The sequence below is a fragment of the Scyliorhinus canicula genome, chromosome 10 (assembly GCF_902713615.1).
Source record: "Scyliorhinus canicula chromosome 10, sScyCan1.1, whole genome shotgun sequence".
NCBI lineage: Eukaryota > Metazoa > Chordata > Chondrichthyes > Carcharhiniformes > Scyliorhinidae > Scyliorhinus > Scyliorhinus canicula.
The window spans coordinates 170,456,406-170,476,892 of NC_052155.1; the positions used below are offsets into that span (position 1 = coordinate 170,456,406).

The 20,487-nt window shown below is 45.5% G+C and overlaps 1 protein-coding gene across 2 annotated transcripts in view; it reads left to right on the top strand.

Annotated features, from left to right (window-relative positions):
• Window positions 1–2,651: 2,651 nt before the first annotated feature.
• Window positions 2,652–20,487, top strand: part of LOC119972771 (grainyhead-like protein 2 homolog) — a 136,715-nt gene continuing 118,879 nt past the window's right edge. For both annotated transcript variants that reach the window (XM_038810116.1, XM_038810117.1), the window contains exon 1: window positions 2,652–3,075. In XM_038810116.1, coding sequence (XP_038666044.1) covers window positions 3,056–3,075 — 20 coding nt within the window. In that variant the 5' untranslated portion in view covers window positions 2,652–3,055. The remainder of the gene's footprint in view (window positions 3,076–20,487) is intronic.

The window sequence follows — 20,487 nt, forward strand, 5'->3', positions numbered from 1 at the left end:
ATCTCCTGCCCGATGGAGGAAGTTGGAAGAGTGAGTAAGCCGGGTGGGAGGGATCTTTGATTATGCTGCCCACTTTCCCCCGGCAGCGGGAGGTGTAGATGGAGTCAATGGATGGGAGGCCGGTTTGTGTGATGGACTGGGCAGTATTCACGGCTCTCTGAAGTTTCTTGCGGTCCTGGGCCAAGCAGTTGCCATACCAGGCTGTGATGCAGCCAGATAGGATGCTTTCTATGGTGCATCTGTAAAAGTTGGTAAGGGTTAATGTGGACATGCCGAATTTCCTTAGTTTCCTGAGGCAGTATAGGCGCTGTTGTGCTTTCTTGGTGGTAGCTTCGACGTGGTTGGACCAGGACAGATTTTTGGAGACTGACCTTTCTTCACAATGACTACTGAGAGAGGCACTGCTGAACAAATAATCTCTCTGTACAGATGTTGCCTGATCAGATTTTTCTGCTTCTGATCCTATCTCAGAAATATGTAACGTTTCAGCAGTCATAGAATTATAGAATTTACTGTGCAGAAGAAGGCCATTCGGCCCATAGAGTTTGCACCAGCCCTTGGAAAGATCACCCTATCCGAGCCCCTGCCTATCCCCATAACCTGACCTAACATTTTGGACATGAAGGGGCAATTTAGCACGGCCAATTCACCTAACCCACACATCTTTGGACTGTGGGAGGAAACCGCAGCACCCAGAGGAAACCCAGGCAGACGCGGGGAGAAAGTACAAACTCCACACAGACAGCCACCCGAGGCCGGAATTGAACCCGGGACCCTGGGGCTGAGGCAGCAGGGCTAACCACTGTGCCACAGTGCCGCCCACACAGTCACATGATAACAATCAGGAATGAAAACCTTGGGTGGCCTGGTGGCACAGTGGTTAGCACTGCTGCCTCACGCTGCTGAGGACCCAGGTTCGATCCTGGCCCCGGGTCACTGTCTGTGTGGAGTTTGCACATTCTCTCCATGGTACATGGGACTCACCCCCCACAACCCAAAGATGTGCAGTGTAGGTGGATTGGCCATGCTAAATTGCCCCTCAATTGGAAAAAAAAAAGAATTGAATACTCAAAATTGATTTTTTAGAGGAATGAAAACCTTGATGGATTCCCCCCCCTTCTTCTTGACCAAAGGAAATTGACATAGAATCGCCACAGTGCAGGAGGCCATTCAGCCCATCAAATCTGCACCGATCCTCTGAAAGAGCACCATGTCCACTCCCCTGGCCACCCCACCCTATCCCCATAACATAACCAGCACATTTGTGGACACATCCCTGGACACTAAGGGGCAATTTAGCATGGCCAATTCACCTAACCCGCACATCTTTGGGCTGTGGGAGAAAACCGGAGCACCTGGAGAAAACCTACGCAGGCACGGGGAGAATGTACAAACTCCACAGTCACCCAATGCCGGAATTGAACCCGGATCCCTGGCGCTGTGAGGGAGCAGTGCTACCCACTGTTCCGCCCACTAATCATTTGACTTCAATTATTTGTCCTTCTCCAATTAGCTCAGTACGGACCAGGGATCAAAGCTAAGTCTCACATGATCGGCACAGTTAAATAACATACCAATTGGTGTATGTACCCACAGAGCCATCAATGGAGCTAATCTGACCCTGTATAAATACATATATTTGTACAAAGCATTTATATCAACTTGATTAAGATTTAATGTTTCAAGTTTGGCTTTCTTAAAAAGTGTGAATAATGAGTGCAGAGGATAACCTATCACACGTATCGCCTAAGCTAATAACTGCCATCTATACAAGTTTGCATTTGGAAGTGGAATAATGGATACTGTACCTTGGAGTAATTACAGAGCAGTAATCTAATCAAGTAGTGTTCAAGAACTTGAAAGCAAAATTGCAGTAGTTTATATAATGGTCATCGGAATCCTGAAATTATGTCACTGCCTTGAAAGTAAACCAGGTCACTAGTTTTTGGGGAAAAAACGATACAATAGACATCAGGAGGTGATTTTATTTAATTCTGAATACATTTCAGTGCCAACAGGTGTCGGAGCAGAAGGTAGTTGACAGTGTTCCTCATGTTGTTGATACACTAACTAACAATTGTGTTGCAATCCTAACCAAGAAATACTTTGCAACAAGTTACTGCACATTTCTATAGCCACATTTAACAGAGAGCAGCATTACATTCTTTCCGATTTCCAAGCACACTTGAACATATTTCATGTCCTCCAATTGGCATATTGTGATAATCCCTTTCAGGAAGGCCTACGTCCTGATGTTATTACCAGAAACAGTACATGTGCTCTCGCTCTATGGGCAGCTATTTTCACTGGAAACATTGTCTCCTCCCTCAGTTGTTCCAACTTCACCTTAATGTTATACATTTATCTTTGTGCGCGCTCCATATTTCCAGCACTGTGTTCTTTTTAAATTCCACATGACAAATTATCTATTCTTCTTCTCACAGGTGTGTGTCAAAATCCATGTTCACCTCTTGGTGTGATACTCTCCAAGATTAGACCCCCTTGCTCGCTCTCTCGCACCCCCTCTCAGGTACAGTACCTCTCACTGTCTCTGAATGCCTGTATGTGTGTGCCTGTGAAATCAGTGGGCGGATCCATGCACCTTTCATCCAGTCACTTACCTGGTTTCGACATCTGGTGCCGCCCACTGGAATCTGAAAGCGTTCAGCCTGGAAAAGCAACTTTTACCTCCAGCACCTCACCCAACTAAAATCTGAATTTTCTCACACACGCACTTAAATATTTATATACATTATAGAAATCATACTTGTTTTGGGAAATTCCCTCAGCAGGTATTACTTGGGACATCTACTCACCTTATCCAGTTTTCAAAAGGCGTTTTGATTTCATCCCCCCCCCCCCCCCCCCCCATATGCAGTCCCGCAAGTCTCATGTAGTCCAGGTACATCGTGGGGCTGCTCTCATCGCACCGGTTCTGCAGAAAGTGCAAAAGAGGAATTACCTGTAGCCCGGGTTGTGCCGTCAGACCGCACCGCACCGACTTGAAAGTCCAGTTTCGCAAGAAGAGAGGGGCCGGGACGAGCCGGAGAGAAATATGTCACAGGAGACGGACAAGTAAGTGAACCTACTGGTTCTGGCTGTCTATTTTATCCAGTGCTTTATCTTTAATGGGGCTCTTGTTTTCAACACTTATCCAACCCCCTCCCCCTTCCCTCGCACACATATCCCCCCCTCCCTCCTCTTCCCTTTAACTCGGCATAACCGGAGTCTTTTTTAGCCACATTTCAGTGGACAATGATTATGATTTTGCCAACATTTTTTTTCAATTATTAAACTGGTTAGTGGAATTCTGGCAAGCAGAGCTTCCCCCTCCACAAAATATAACACACATCTGCCATTTTCCTGAAGAGGACTCAGAGCTGGGGTGGGTTTTTAACCCCCCCCCCCCCCCCCAAAAAAAAACTTTTATTCGATGTTTGTTCTGGAGTTGATTCTCTCTCTGTTGTTGTGTGGATTAGGCGGGGTTCACTCGGGTTTGGCGCTGCTTGGGGGGGGGGGGGGGGGGGTGATGTGGTTACCTGGCTGGGGAGACCCTCACCTGGGGGGGGGGGGGGGGGGGAGAGACTCGGCTCGGTTCAGCTCGGCTCTCCTCGGCTCGGCGGGCGCGCCCAAGCCGAACAAGACCAACATGCGGCCAAGCAATGTGCAGCCAGCCCAGCGCCGGAGATACCTTCGCGCCCCGACACGAGGGGGGAATCCAGGCAAGTTGGAAGCTGGCCTGACCGGGTCATTTGGAGCCAAAGTGGCGCCAGGATCGGCCGCTTGTTTTTCCTTTCATCCCCCTCCACCAAAAGTTGACATGATTTGCGAAGGGATCCTACTTTATTTTTAAATGGGGAAAGACACACACACACACCCTCTTCCATATTGTGTGAAGTAATTTGAAACCCACGGCTGTATTTCAAAACATGCATGCAAATACCACAATAAAACTCGCCCGAGGTTGTTTCTTGTTTTGTTGTCTCCGAGGGTCGTTGGAGCAAAAACTGGGCTCCATCGGGCGGGCGGGCGACTCTCTCACTCATACACATACATGCACACCACCGGTGCAACTTCCCAATTGCATTTTTAAGTTTGCATTTTACAATTCTGGAAATGCATGAGATTGCATTAATTCCTGACTCATTTTATTCTACTCAAGCAATGTGTGCCGACAGATAATCCCCGCCTTCATATTTTGACTTTTAAACATTTTTTGGGGGGAAAAGTCACTTGCCTGGATATCTAATATGACAGCTACGCGGATGGGTAAATAGAAGAGGTTCCTTTGTGTAGAGGAGTTTAAAAGGGAGCCCAGGCCGCGCTCCCGGGGACCAAGGCACAAATTGGGTGGGAGTCACTTCTTGTGGGAGTCAGGTCGTGTTCCTCACTAGATAGCAGCTTGGGGGGAATGAATGGTCGCTCCTTCTCATAGATCCTGAGGTAGCCGCTGAACCCTTTTCTTGTTTACTGCCTTCTACCTCCCCTTATATAAACTTTTCCTGTTTTGTTTTGCGGTGGTGGAAACCCGTTTTTAAAGTCACTACTGTCGCCCCCCTTTCAAACTAACAACCTGGCTGGAGTCTACTTTTAAGCCTGCTGGTTCCACCAGCCAAAGAGATAAATAGAACGGGAGAGGCAAAAAAAAAACAAAATCACCTGGGAAATGAATAGAAGGCCATTTGATTTCTTTGATTCCACTTATCTATCTGTCCATCCTGTTTTTTTTAGGAATGACATTCCCCATTTGGTACACAGAAAATGGAGCGAGGCTCAATTGAGGTTTACCATAAGACTTATTTCTGTTGGAAAACAAATGAGACATCACAAATTTAAAATTTTCCATCTCTTTTGCTATAAGGCTTCTTTAGCCTTATTGACACACAGCAACTCCTTAACTCATTACAATAGTGAGCTGGAAACAGCTGGAGATGCAACAGACATCACAAAGATAAAGAATGCCTGTTGTACGATTATGACAACAGCATATCAGGCCTAAATAGCTAGCATGCTGTCATGGGTCTGGCTTGGAGCAGATGGGTAATAGTGTGCATGCAGTGTACAGTATGAAGGGCCATTGAGGTTCAGTATCAGCTGAACTTGTTTATAGCACAAGTTATAAACTGGATATCGGGTCTTTCTGGCATTTACTCAGTAAGACATTGACATAACCCCATTTTGATACTTCCTTTTTAATAGATTGGGAAGAGAATACAGTTCCCACTTTCAAAAAGGGGAACAACAAACATTTGCTCGGACCTCAATCCTGTGCCGAATTCTTTTGAGAAATGTTTTTCCAAGTGGACCATGAAAGGTCCTCCAGGGTAATGTGCCTCGGGTTACAAATGGTCCTTGTCAAGGTTCAACAGGAGATGCTGTTAGTCAAAGAACAAAGAAAATTACAGCAGAGGAACAGGTCCGTCGGCCCTCCAAGCCTGTGCCGACCATGCTGCCCGTCTAAACTAAACTTTTCTGCACTTCCGGGGTCCGTATCCCCAGTAATAACAAAAGGAATAAAACTGGAGATGTTAAGATTCAAAACAGAGGTAAAAAAACCAACATAAGTGTACTTTACCTGAATGCTTGTAGTATTCGGAATAAAGTAAATGAGTTGATGGCACAAATCATCGTAAATGACTGATTTAGTGGCCATTACTGAAACTTGGTTAAAGGATGGTCACGACTGGGAGTTAAATATCCGAGGGTATCAAACTATTCGGAAGGACAGAGTGGATGGTAAGGGAGGTGGTGTTGCTCTGTTATTTAAGGATGACATCCGGGCAATAGTAAGGGATGACATCGGTGCTATGGAGGATAAGGTTGAATCCATTTGGGTGGAAATCAGGAATAGTAAGGCGAGAAAGTCACTGATAGGAGTAGTCTATTGGAGACCAAATAGTAACATTATGGTGGGGCAGGTAATAAACAAAGAAATAACTGATGCATGTAGAAATGGGGCTGGTTTAGCTCACAAAGCTAAATCGCTGGCTTTTCAAGCAGGCCAGCAGCACGGTTCGATTCCCGTACCAGCCTCCCCGGACAGGCGGCGGAATGTGGCGACTAGGGGCTTTTCACAGTAACTTCATTGAAGCCTACTCGTGACAATAAGCGATTTTCATTTTTCATTTCATTTTCAAATGGTACAGCAGTTATCATGGGGGATTTTAATCTACATGTCGATTGGTTTAACCAGGTCGGTCAAGGCAATGGTGGAATTTAAAATACAGATGGAGGGTGAGAAGGTAAAATCAAATACTAGTGCTTTGTGTTTAAACAAAGGAGATTACAAGGGGATGAGAGAAGAACTAGCTAAGGTAGACTGGGAGCTAAGACTTTATGGTGGAACAGTTGGGGAACAGTGGAGAACCTTCCAAGCGATTTTTCACAGTGCTCAGCAAAGGTTTATACCAACAAAAAGGAAGGACGGTAGAAAGAGGGAAAATAGACTGTGGATATCTAAGGAAATAAGGGAGAGTATCAAATTGAAGGAAAAAGCATTTAAGTGGCAAAGATTGCTGGGAGATTAGAGGACTGGGAAATCTTTAGGGGGCAACAGAAAGCTACTAAAAAAGCTATAAAGAAGAGTAAGATAGAGTATGAGAGTAAACTTGCTCAGAATATAAAAACAGACAGTAAAAGTTTTTACAAATATATAAAACAAAAAAGAGTGGCTAAGGTAAATATTGGTCCTTTAGAGGATGAGAAGGGAGTTTTAATAATGGGAAATGAGGAAATAGCTGAGGAACTGAACAGGTTTTTTGGGTCGGTCTTCACAGTGGAAGACACAAATAACATGCCAGCGACTGATAGAAATGAGGCTATGACAGGTGAGGACCTTGAGAGGATTGTTATCACTAAGGAGGGAGTGATGGGCAAGCTAATGGGGCTAAAGGTAGACAAGTCTCCTGGCCCCGATGGAATGCATCCCAGAGTGCTAAAAGAGATGGCTAGGGAAATTGCAGATGCACTAGTGATAATTTACCGAAATTCACTAGACTCTGGGGTGGTCCCGGTGGATTGGAAATTAGCAAACGTGACACCACTGTTTAAAAAAGGAGGTAGGCAGAAAGCAGGAAATTATAGGCCAGTGAGCTTAACTTCGGTAGTAGGGAAGATGCTGGAATCTATCATCAAGGAAGAAATAGCGAGGTATCTGGATAGAAATTGTCCCATTGGGCAGACGCAGCATGGGTTCATAAAGGGCAGGTCATGCCTAACTAATTTAGTGGAATTTTTTGAGGACATTACCAGTGCAGTAGATAATGGGGAGCCGATGAATGTGGTATATCTGGATTTCCAGAAAGCCTTTGACAAGGTGCCACACAAAAGGTTGCTGCATAAGATAAGGATGCATGGCATTAAGGGTAAAGTAGTAGCATGGATAGAGGATTAGTTAATAAATAGAAAGCAAAGAGTGGGGATTAATGGGTGTTTCTCTGGTTGGCAATCAGTAGCTAGTGGTGTCCCTCAGGGATCCATGTTGGGCCCACAATTGTTCACAATTTACATAGATGATTTGGAGTTGGGGACCAAGGGCAATGTGTCCAAGTTTGCAGATGACACTAAGATGAGTGGTAAAGTGAAAAGTGCAGAGGATACTGGAAGTCTGCAGAGGGATTTGGATAGGTTAAGTGAATGGGCTAGGGTCTGGCAGATGGAATACAATGTTGACAAATGTGAGGTTATCCATTTTGGTAGGAATAACAGCAAACGGGATTATTATTTAAACAATAAAATATTAAAGCATGCCGCTGTGCAGAGATACTTGGGTGTGCTAGTGCATGAGTCACAGAAGGTTGGTTTACAGGTGCAACAGGTGATTAAGAAGGCAAATGGAATTTTGTCCTTCATTGCTAGAGGGATGGAGTTTAAGACTAGGGAGGTTATGTTGCAATTGTATAAGGTGTTAGTGAGGCCACACCTGGAGTATTGTGTTCAGTTTTGGTCTCCTTACTTGAGAAAGGGCGTACTAGCACTGGAGGGTGTGCAGAGGAGATTCACTAGGTTAATCCCAGAGCTGAAGTGGTTGGATTATGAGGAGAGGTTGAGTAGACTGGGACTGTACTCGTTGGAATTTAGAAGGATGAGGGGGGATCTTATAGAAACATTTAAAATTATGAAGAGAATAGATAGGATAGATGCAGGCAGGTTGTTTCCACTGGTGGGTGAAAGCAGAACTAGGGGACATAGCCTCAAAATAAGGGGAAGTAGATTTAGGACTGAGTTTAGGAGGAACTTCTTTACCCAAAGGGTTGTGAATCTATGGAATTCCTTGCCCAGTGAAGCAGTTGAGGCTCCTTCATTACATGTTTTTAAGGTAAAGATTGATAGTTTTTTGAAGAATAAAGGGATTAAGGGTTATGGTGTTCGGGCCGGAAAGTGGAGCAGAGTCCACAAAAGATCAGCCATGATCTCATTGAATGGCGGAGCAGGCTCGAGGGGCCAGATGGCCTACTCCTGCTCCTAGTTCTTATGTTCTTATTCCCATCCTATTCATGTATTTGTCAAGATGCCCCTTCAACGCCTCTATTGTCCCTGCTTCCACCACCTCCTCCGGCAGCGAGTTCCAGGCACCCATTACGCTCTGTGTAAAAACACTTGCCTTTTACATCTCCTCTAAACCTTGCCCCTCGCACCTTAAACCTATGCCCCCTAGTAATTGACCCCTCTACCCTGGGAAAAAGCCTCTGACTATCCACTCTGTCTATGCCCCTCATCATTTTGTAGACCTCTATCAGGTCGCCCCTCAACCTCCGTTGTTCCAGTGAGAACAAACCAAATTTATTCAACCTCTCCTTATCGCTAATACCCTCCATACCAGACAGCATCTTCGCAAATCTCTTCTGTACCCTCTCTAAAGCCTCCACATCCTTCTGGTAGTGTGGCAACCAAAATTGAACACTATACTCCAAGTGTGGCCTAACTAAGGTTCTATACAGCTGCAACATGACTTGCCAATTTTTATACTCAATGCCCCGGCCTATGAAGGCAAGCATGCCATATGTCTTCTTGACTACCTTCTGCACCTGTGTTGCCCTTTCAGTGATCTGTGGACCTGTACACCGAGATCTCTCTGACTGTCAATACTCTTGAGGGTTCTATCTTTCACTGTATATTCCCTACCTGCATTAGACCTTCCAAAATGCATTACCTCACATTTGTCCAGATTAAACTCCATCTGCCATCTCTCTAAATCTTGCTGTATCCTCTGACAGTCCTCATCACTATCCGCAATTCCACCAACCTTTGTGTCATCTGCAAACTTATCTATCAGACCAGTTACATTTTCCTCCAAATCATTTATATATACTACGAACAGCAAAGGTCCCAGTACTGATCCCTGCGGAACACCACTAGTCACAGCCCTCCAATCAGAAAAGCACCCTTCCATTTCTACTCTCTGCCTTCTATGACCTAGCCAGTTCTGTATCCATCTTTCCAGCTCACCTCTGATCCCGTGCGGCTTCACCTTTTGTACCAGTCTGCCACGAGGGCCCTTGTCAAAGGCCTTACTGAAGTCCATATAGACAACATCCACTGCCCTACCTGCATCAATCATCTTTGTGACATCTGGGGCAGCACGGTGGCCTAGTGGTCAGCACAGCTGCCTCAAGGCGCTGAGGTCCCAGGTTCAATCCCGGCTCTGGGTCACTGTCCGTGTGGAGTTTGCACATTCTCCCCGTGGGTTTCGCCCCCACAACCCAAAAATATGCAGAGTAGGTGGATTGGCCACACTAAATTGCCCCTTAATTGGAAAAAATAATTGGGTAATCTAAATTTATATTTAAAAAAATCTTTGTGACATCCTCGAAAAACTCTTATCAAGTTAGTGAGACACGACCTCCCCTTCACAAAACTGTTCTGCCTCTCGCTAATATGCCCATTTGCTTCCAAATGGGAGTAAATTCTGTATCGAAGAATTCTCTCCAGTAATTTCCCTACCACTGATGTTAAGGCTCACCGGCCTGGATTATACTTTATCAAAATCAAAGCTGTGGGTAAATCAGACTAGGGGGAACATTGGGGCTATGGCTCAGAAGTTATGAAATAATTCAGGAATTAAATATATAAATTGATGCAGTGATATTTACTTTGAATAAGAATAAAGCACTGAATATAGGAAGGGTAAGTGGATAATGCTTGCGCTCCATGAAGGTAGATATGCATCAATCTGAAAGAGACTTAGAAGCCTTAGCAGACTAAACGATAATCGTTTCTGACCATAGCAGAGCAGTATTCAATGAGGCTAACTAAATCTTGGACGGGGAAACGTTATGAGTAGATAATGCTCTGGTAGACCATGACTTGTGCATTGTTTTTACGTCTGTTCCTAGAGACATCAATGCTGGAAGTAGTGCAGGGAAGAGCCTCAAGGCTCAGTGTCAGCAGTCTAAGTCATAAGGAAAGGCTAGGGGAACATTTTCATCCTTGAAAGGAGATGCTTGAGATTTGATCTAGCCGGCATATATGTTACAGAGTAGTAAACAATATGGAAAAGATAAATGTGAAAATCACTTTAAATTGCAAAATATGGAGCAGTTGTTTGATCCAGGAAAAAGCAAAGTTAGTATCAATATCAGGAAGTTATTTTTTATCAAAGATTGGACAATAGATGAAATGAACTCGCAGATAGAGGTATGGAGGTGAACCCCCCCCCCCCCCCCCCCCCCCCGGGAATTATTCAAGAAACAGTTGGGTGCCTTGTAGGAAGAGTTTTGGATTTTTCTGAATGGGGTGAACCAAAGTGAGTTGAATGGCCATCCCCATCCATTGTTGTCTTGTGAAACTCCATTCTCTGGCTGGGAAAATCATCAAACGTCCCAGATCTCAAGCATCACATTCCTGTAGCTGGCTTTTGAATAGATTATAATTCTGATGTATCTTCCTCCAGTTTTCACCTTTCCTGTGTTGAAGGTGTTATTGGGGCAGAGTCCTGTGGGTACCAGCAATTCCAGTAATTGCCTGGCTGACAGCAACCTACTTACTGCACATACAGAAATTGAGCCTTGGATCTATGTACTTATCCACCAACACTGGAAAATCTAGTGACGCCTAATTTGTGTATTAAATGGATGACTTAGTTCTCCCGGTACTGGAGCGAGAAGCCAAGATAATAATCTTTATTAGTGTCACAAGTAGGCTTACATTAACACCAATGAAGTTACTGGAAAATCCCCATGTAGACCAGGAGTGTGATCTGTGCCAATGACGGGATCTCAGTTGGAGCTCAGCGAGAGCATTGCAGCAACATTCCCCACCTTAGTTGCTATCTGCTGTTGATTGTCTGTATTGATGCCTTTTGCAAGGGCATTTACCAACATCAGTTGAGGACGGGATTGGTCTGGGCTGTGATGTATCTTTGTATTCAACATTCACTATCAAACTCATACTAGTAATAGAACATGGGTGAAGTACTGGAGGACATCTCTGTAATGAGGCAGCACCTTTAGGAGAGGAGGGTGGGGGGGGGGGAGTAGGTGGGTAGAAAAATTGGCTTCAATATGCTTCTTGATGGGTTATCTAACTGTAAAGTACAATTGATCTCTTAGCAATACTGTGGGAGGAAGAGGTTTTGATGCAAAACTCCAATAATAATGGCATTTGAATTAAAAATAGAATCCCTACAGATGAGAAGGACACCATTTGGTCCATTGAATCTGCACTGACCCTCTGACAGATCACTCTACCTTGGCCCACTCCTCTGCTCTATCCCAGTAACCCTGTGCATTGATGATGGCCAATGCACCTAACCTGTACATCTTTGGACAATGAGTGGCAATTTAGCACAGCCAATCCACCTACGCTGACTGATGTGCATCTAGGTTTAGATTTTGATCCAGGTGTGCATTTAGATTGATGTGCACCTATTTGTATTTTTAGGCAGAAGCTTGGTTTGGGATCCCAGTCGGACAACAATGAAGAGTGGAATTAAAGTTAATTTGTCTAGAACTGACTAAATGGACCCATGCAGATGGAGGACAGATTGCCCTTTTTAATGAGGCTTCATTTTTACAGTGACTGAGTTGTACCAGCTGATTCTGAGGGGGGGGGGGTAAAGTTTTGATATTTTGCCTTAATGCTATTGCTACAGAAATGTTGCTGGGAATCGGCTAGAACTAGGTTGCTAACCTAGTTATTGAGCAGTGATGTGCAGGACGCCCTGAGGCCATTCCATAGTATGGAAACAGCCTGTTCACATAAAGCATCCCATCTGTTCTTGGCACCGCCTTTGTTTAATGACTTTCCTTGCATTCAGCTTCTGGGGTGCTCACCAGGATGACAGTTATTAAAATTCAGTCTCGTGTTCATGCAACTAAGCACTTTCCTAATAATAATGTTTTCCATGTGGGATTTTTCTCAATGTTTATTGAAGAGTTGGAACTTTTTTGTCTATGGATGGGTTAAAATATTCTTTGAAACCTTGAGGTAGAATTTCTAGCAGCTCACTTGCTCTTCCAAAGGAATTATGGCAATGATGGGGAGAAAGTTCCGGAATTTGGCTTAATTCAAACTTGTATTGCACTGATACATCAACAAGGGTTGGCTTTTTCGACGTTTTTCATTTTAAGTCATTGACTGATGCATGTACCAAAAAGGTACTATCCCATAATTCAATGAGATTTTGAACAGTGTTTGCCAGCTGACGATTTGTACCTATTGATGCAACCATCAATTCACTCGAAGACACAAGTAGAAGTAAACCGAGGTTTTAATCAGCTTAGAACAGTGCCTGCCTGCAACTGGTGCAATACTGTGAACTGCCAACAGGTCAACTGTTCTTTATACTTCCTTTCAAGGGGAGGAGCCATGGGCAGAGCCCGTACATGCCCCAACATATCCCCCTGTGGGTGAAGCCACACAATGGCCCATAGGTGGAGCCCACAAGGTCAACAAGATAACATAGCTGTAACACATGGCAGAACATGATACTAATACACTGGTGAATTACTAGTACTATACATTCACCACACCTATTTATTTTCTTCCCCCCCCCCCTTTTAAAAATATTGTTGCCAGTTTTCTTCCCCAATTTCCCTGATCCCACTGCCTTTCATAGGAATACAGTTCTTTGGCTGCTGGAAGCAATTTGGTACCTGGATACATCTTCATTCTTTGACAAAGAGTGTCAACAGGCTGTTCAATTGCAAATGGCGTGTTTCAATGCAATTTGGCCCACACCTAGAATGTTGCACACAGTCCTGCTTGCTGCATTACAGGAAGGATGTGCTTGTGTGAGAGAAGGTACAGAGGAGATTTACAAGGGTGTTGCCTGGAATGGAGAATTTTCGCTATGAGGAAAGCTTGAATAGGCTGGAGCTGTTTTGTCTGGAACAGAGGAGGTTGAGGAGGGATTCAATAGTGGTATACAAAAATGATGAAGTGCCTCGATAAAGTGGACAGGAAGCCACTATTTCCCTGAGCAGAGAAGTCAATAACCAGGGGACCTAGATTTAGAGTAATTACTAGAAGGATTAGAGGTGAGCTGAGGATAATTTGTTTTTCATGCAGAGGGTGGTGGGTGTCTGAAAGGTTTGTTGAGGCTGAAACTTTCATTACATTTTTAAAATACTTGGATGTATGCTTGAGGCTCTGTAATCCATATGGTCACAGAATAAGAGCTAGAAAGTGGGATTTGCCTGGATAGCTCATTTTTAGTTGGCAGAGACACAGGATGCGATCTAACCAAAACAAAAAAGAGTCCATTTTGGGTGAGATTAGAGGAGTCAGCACCTGGAACAACCCCGCTGTCTAATAGCACTCTTGTGTTTTCGGCCCTGGTACTTAGCGACATTTCCTGCACTGAGGAACTCCAGTGAGCAAACTCCCCGACGCGGCCCCTGGACCCCGTTAATCCCCAAACTCACCTGTTGGGGAGATTTTCGAGCCACCCAGTGCCTCCCCCCAACCAAAGTGCCTCTCCACCTGATCCCACTTGTGGGAACCAGTGCTGGATGGCGTCTAGCTGGGGTCTCCTCGGCGAGTACGGGCGCTGGTTTAATCTGGTGGCGGCAGAGTTAAGTGAGGTTTTAAACTCACTTAACTCTGCAAGTCAGAGTCCCACCCATTATCTGCGGGTTCCAGATTGCAAATGTCTCGTGAGATCCCGTTATATCTCGTGAGGCGTAACGACCATCGGGAATCCTGTGAGAGGCCTCCCCTAGCATCTAGCGGCCATGTCCCCATCCAATTCCGGCAGGATGTGGCCTGTAAATCATGCCCACAATGGGCCAATTGGCCTCTTTCTGTAAACTTTCTGCTTTGTTTCAATGGGGTTACAATGCCAGGAAAATAAAGTCAAAGGCAAGAAAGGGCCATTTGGGGATCCACCTCTGCTTGTTTCAGTTATTTGGACAGGATATCTGGCCAAAGAACACTAGGAGTCATAGAAACGCTATTGTTCCTCAGCTAACTCAGAATAGGATGGGAATCATACACCCAAATGCTTGGATTTTCCTCCTGAGGTGATAATACAGATTGGGAAATACCCCAACTCCCCACATTTGCCATGGGAAACGTTCTGGGGGGTAGATTAAAAATGGTGTTGGGCGTGGCACTCTCAGGCGCAGATCAGAGGCCAAGGTGAGCTCTTTGTTCTCTGGCACATCATACCAGTTGTTTGCACACCTATGCCCTATCCATGTCAACTCTTACCCCCTATCCATCTCAATTGCCCCCATATACTCCATATCAACTCATGCCCTTTATAGCTCTGTGTCAACGTAATGTCAACTAATGCCAACCCACCCACCACTTTTTGGGCCTTAAACCCTCTAAGACCATTCATCCATATCCCCCGTGGCCTGACCTCTGGTGCTGTGTTGAGATGAAACAAAATTACGTTCTAAATATTTACTATAGCCATCACTAAATTTTTAAAATCTCATTCATGAGAGCCCATTCATAACTTTTAAATGCCGGGCAGCACGGTGGCGCAGTAGTTAGCATTGCTGCCTCACGGCGCCGAGGTCCCAGGTTCAATCCTGGCTCTGGGTCACTGTCCGTGTGGAGTTTGCACATTCTCTTCGTGTTTGTGTGGGTTTCGCCCCCACAACCCAAAGATGTGCAGGATAGGTGGATTGGCCCCTTAATTGGAAAAAAGGAATTGGGTACTCTAAATTTATTTTTAAATAAACATTTAAATGCCATCAAGTACTTAATCCCATATAAAACAGACGTGTATTCATAGCCCCGCATCAAAGACAACTAATCTTTTAATAACTTATTTGAGCTATCACCAAATTGTGAACTTGGGACTCCCTGTTCAGATAATTATGAGTTGTTGTAAGAAGTCAAATATTAATAATGTTATAATAATAGACCTTGAGATAATATCAACAAACAACTGTTGTAACTGCCAGGCCAGATTTATTTTACAACTCACTCACACATGCAGCCCTTTTTTAATTCTAAAGGACAAGGGACGGTAGCACATTGTTGCTTCAGAGCGCCAAGGTCCCAGGTTTGATTCCTGGCTTGGGTCACTGTCTGTGCAGAGTCTGTATGTTCTTCCTGTGTCTGTGTGGGTTTCCTCTGAGTGCTCCAGTTTCCTCCCACAAGTCCCGAAAGATGTGCTGTTAGGTGAATTGGACATTCTGAATTCTCCCTCTGTGCGCCCAAACAGGCGCCGGTGTGTGGCGACTAGGGGCTTTTCACAGTAACTTTATTGCAGTGTTAATGTACGATTACTTGTTGAAAATAGAGACTCTTATTATATTATTATTTAAATAACTTAATTGCTTGAGTTTTTTTAACCTCTCACTGACATAGGTATGTTGTTTTTCTTTATTTTGAAAGTGTTGGGGATTTAAATAACTTCACACCATGACAGTTATAAAGATCCTTCAAGAGCATTTACGTTATTCTTTAAAATTTGTTAGTCCAAACTGAGGTTTAAGCCCCTTGCTCTAGTTTGAACTCAGCATAGAATCATAGAAATGTTACAGTAGAAGGAGGCCATTTGGCCCATCTTGTCCATGCCAGTCTGCGGACACTCCGCTGCCTTTTCCAATCCCACCTTCCCGCACTCGGTCCATAGCCTCGTAACTTAGAGCACGTAAGGTGCAGATCCAGGTACTTTTTAAAAGAGTTTAGGGTCTGTTCCTCCACCAGCAACTCGGGCAGCAAATTCCAGATGCCCACTTTCCTCTGCGTAAAAACATTTTTTCCTCATGTCCCCTCGCCACCTTCTGTCGCTTATCTTGAATCTATGTCTGCTGGTTCTAGGATTCTCCACCAAGGGAAACAATTTTATCCTGTTCACCCTATCTTCCGCTCATAATTTTGTACACCTCCATTAAGTCAGCCTTCTTTGTTCCAAGGAAAATAACCCCAACATTTCCAAAATCTCCTCATAGCTGTACTTTTCTAGCCCTGGCAACATTCTTGTAAACCTCCTCTGCACGCTTTTCAGAGCAGTAATGTCCTTCCTGTAATGTGGCGACCAGAGCAGCACACAATATTCCAGATGTGGCCTCACAAGTGTTTTATACAATTCCAACATTATAACCGTACTTTTATATTCTATACCTCTGCCAATGAAGGAGAACATTCCATATGCTTTCTTAACAACCTTGTCTACTTGAACTGCTGCCTCGAAGGATCTGTGTACTCGTATGCCAAGATCTCTCACTTCATTTACCCCACTTAGTATATTCCCATTTATTGTGTACTCCTTATAACTGTTTGACCTCCACAAGTTCAAATGGCCCTGTTGAGTTTGGGTATCCCCGAAATGAGTCCCGTCCATGTTCCTTTCCTTTCCCCTACTGGCAAAAAATGGGATCTGAACATTGCCAGCAAGGCCAGCATTTGTTGTCCATCCTTAACTGCCCTTGTACTGAGTGGCTATTTCCACTAGTTTATTCTCATTGCCTCTCTTTATTTCTTACCAAAATTTACACTTCAAAGCATTAATTTCATCACATGTTCATCCATTCTGTCAGCCTACTTATGTCCTCTTGAAGTCGATTATTATCATCAACGTTCACAACACTTCCAAGTTTTGTATCACCTGTATATTCTCAAGTGGTTAGTGTTTTATCATTTAGACTATCGGGGCTGTTAACAGTGAGTAACTCAGGGGAGTGCAACTAAACCAAAAATCTGTGTGTCTTTTTTCCTTTTTTTTTAAAAGCCCATCCATTTTTTAAGATTTAAACTTACTGGAAATGGGGAAGGCCATTGGATCAGGCAGGGTGGTGGAGGGTGTGGGAAATGGCGGCCCGATCTCTGAGGAGCCAGTCTGGTCAGCGAGTCCAGAAAAAGTGTGGGCTAGCCCTCTACACCTTCTGTCACTTACCTTGAATCAATGTCCTCAGGGCCCGAACAAGTGTGGTTAGATAGCGGCAGGGTAACTCGCCGACAGAGCTGGGTGGGGAGAGGTTCTCAGCCAAACCCACCTGAAATGACACTTTGGGTGCGATCCACTAGCCATGGCGCGCTCAAACGGGAGCACGGCGAGTCACGGAGGTGCCGGGTGAAGCCACCCGTGGGCATTCCAGCAGCCGGTACGTTCCGCGAGATCTACCCAGATCTTGTGAGGCGTCGGGATCAGGATCCCACCTATAATGGGAGTGACCCAAGCCACGCACGCTTAAGTCGGTTTTAAACCGACTTCACCGCGTTCGCCCAGGTTCTACCGCCCCCCCCCCCCCCCCCCCCCCCCCCAGAGAGGCCCCAGCCGGGTGCCGTTCAGTTCTGGTCCACACAAACGTGGAGCGGCACCTGGGGTTCTCCTGAGCCGTCAGAGGCCCCTGGGTGGTCAGGGATAGGGCAGGCTGGCATCCTGGCCATTCCCCTTGAACATGGGCACACGGGAGGGTGGGGGGCCTGTAAGGGGATGGCCTGAAGGGGAGGGAGGCCTTGGGGAGCAGAGGGTGGCCTCAGTTGGGGGGGGGGCGGGGGGGGGGGAGGTGTAGAATGATGTGTGTGAGGGTGTGATAGTCCATGGTTTTGGGGTATGGGAGGGGCACTCAAGCTCACTAAGAAGTTAGTTGCTGCCTTCTCATTGGCTGCCTCCATGTTTGCGGTGCTGCTAAGGATGGTAGGCCGCCGATGCTATAGGTCCAATCAGAGAGCCAGCAGCTCCACAAGCCCACAGGGAGAGATGAGTGTTGCTGAGGTAGGTAGGAGACCGGGAGGACATCCCCATTTTGAGGTACCTTAGAAGACATAACAGTAAGTAAATATTTCAGAGCGGGGAGATGAAACTGGTCTGGATTGGAGAGGGAACCCTCCAATTGGATTGTTGGCCACGGGGGATGCATTTCCTATCCACTGCCCTCTCTTTGGGGGATGGAACATCTGGCTCGGATGCCGCTCCCCCCTCTCCTCCCCCCCCCCCCCCACCTCAGGGTGCCACAAGACTGCCCCTTAATTGGGGCCTTATCTATACAAATTACCTGCCACATCCGTGGAGCGAGCAAGCAATCTGCTTCCCAGGAAGAAAGAAAGCATCGGCCGGGGGTCATTATGATGCAGCCCCTTCCTACGTCCCCAGCAGCTCCCCCTCTCCTTGCCCCTACTCCCGCTACCATGGGACTGGGAAAATTCAGCTCCTGGTCTCTGTATGCTGGAAATGCTTGTGTATGAATGGAGGGTCAGGATAGGAGCAAGATCGGTTCAACTGCGCTCCTTTATATATTGAAGGCTACCCCTGAAGGCCTCACTTTCTCAACCTTGCCCCTCGCCTGAGATCTGGTGACTCTCAGGTTAAATCACCACCAGTCAGCTCTCTCTCTCTCAAAGGGGAAAGCAGCCTATTGTCCTCTGGGACTAAGGCGACTTCCAGTTCCATTTCCTATTCTGCTAGTATGCTGGGGCTCACTGATTTTTAAAAAATTTTTTTATTAATTGAGGTTACCCAATTATTTTTTCCAATTAAGGGCCAATTTAGCGTGGCCAATCCACCTACTCTGCACATCTTTGGGTTGTGGGGGCGAAACCCACGCAGACACGGGGAGAATGTGCAAACTCCACATGGACAGTGACCCAGAGCCGGGATCGAACCTGGGACCTCAGCGCCGTGAGGCGGTTGTGCTAACCACTAGGCCACCGTGCTGCCCCTGGGGCTCACTGATAATGGAAATACAGGAGGATGCCCATTAATATTGCAAACCTACCTCATTTAAGGAATTGATTCTTTACATTCAGAAGAGCTTGGGAAAGAGCGCTGTCCTCAGCATGATTGGATAGCCGTGTGGTGCCCTTGTTCAGAGGTAGCTGAGCCACGAGGTTGTGGGTTGAAGCCCCATCCCAGAAAACTGAGCAACTGAATCCAGGCCAACACCCCCAGTGCCGTACTGAGGGAATGCTGCACTGTCAGAGGTGCCGACTTTTGGGAGAGACGTTAAACTGAGGTCCCACCTGCTCTGTCCGGCAGATGGAAAAGTCACCATTTAAAAGAAGAGAAGGGGTGTTGCCCACGGTTTCCCGGGACAATATTTACCCCTCAATCAACACCACAAAAATGGCATTACCTAGTCATTACCGCACTGCTGTTTGTGGGAACTTGCTGTGTAGACAATGCTGCTGCATTTCCTACATTTCAAAAATAACCCTTCAAAAGTAATTCATTGGCAATTCTGGCATCACGTTAAGGTATTTTCTTTTTATCTTTCTTTCTTAATCCTGGATTCAAGGCAGCAGGAAACAAAGCAGCTTTTATACCCCAATACTGTCAGTGTCTCCCAGCATCTCCCAATACTGTCAGTGTCTCCCAATACTGTCAGTGTCTCCCAGCGTCTCCCAATACTGTCAGTGTCTCCCAGCACATGGATCTTTGTAGTGCAAACAGCAGCCAAAAAATTAACTTTTCAAATTTGTTCACTGGTGCAAGGTGGCAGAGGGCAGTCAATATCTGTGAAAGTGAGTTGTCGTCTCTCTCTCTCTCTCTCTCTCTCCTCTCTCTCTCTCTCTCTCTCTCTTCCCCCCCCCCCCCCCCCCCCCCCCCCCTTACATAAGTCAACATCTTTTGAGGGCAGCAGGGGACATTGGACAAATGGAAAATACAATGATTTGAAGTAGACTATTTTGGTACATCCTCTATCTATTAGGGTTGAAGTAAAGGGTTCTGAGGAGTAGGACGACAGTTCTGGGGCTATATGGAATCAATAGTTATTCAGTAAAGTAACAGCGATCCAGCAATATAATCGAAACTTGTACTATAAGAACAATTTTCAAATTTTGAAATCTGTGACTTAAAATAAAATTCTTCAAGTAAAACTTAAGGTTAATACAGAGCTTGTCGTATGAGGAGCAGTTGAGGACTCTGGGTCTGTACTCATTGGAGTTCAGAAGGATAAGGGGGATCTCATTGAAACTTACAGGATACTGAGAGGCCTGAATAGAGTGATCATGGAGAGGGTGTTTCCCCCAGTAGGAGAGACTAGAACCCCAGGGCACAGCCTCAGACTGAAGGGACAATCCTTTAAAACAGAGATGAGGAATTTCTTCAGCCAGAGGGTGGTGAATCTGTGGAATCTTTTG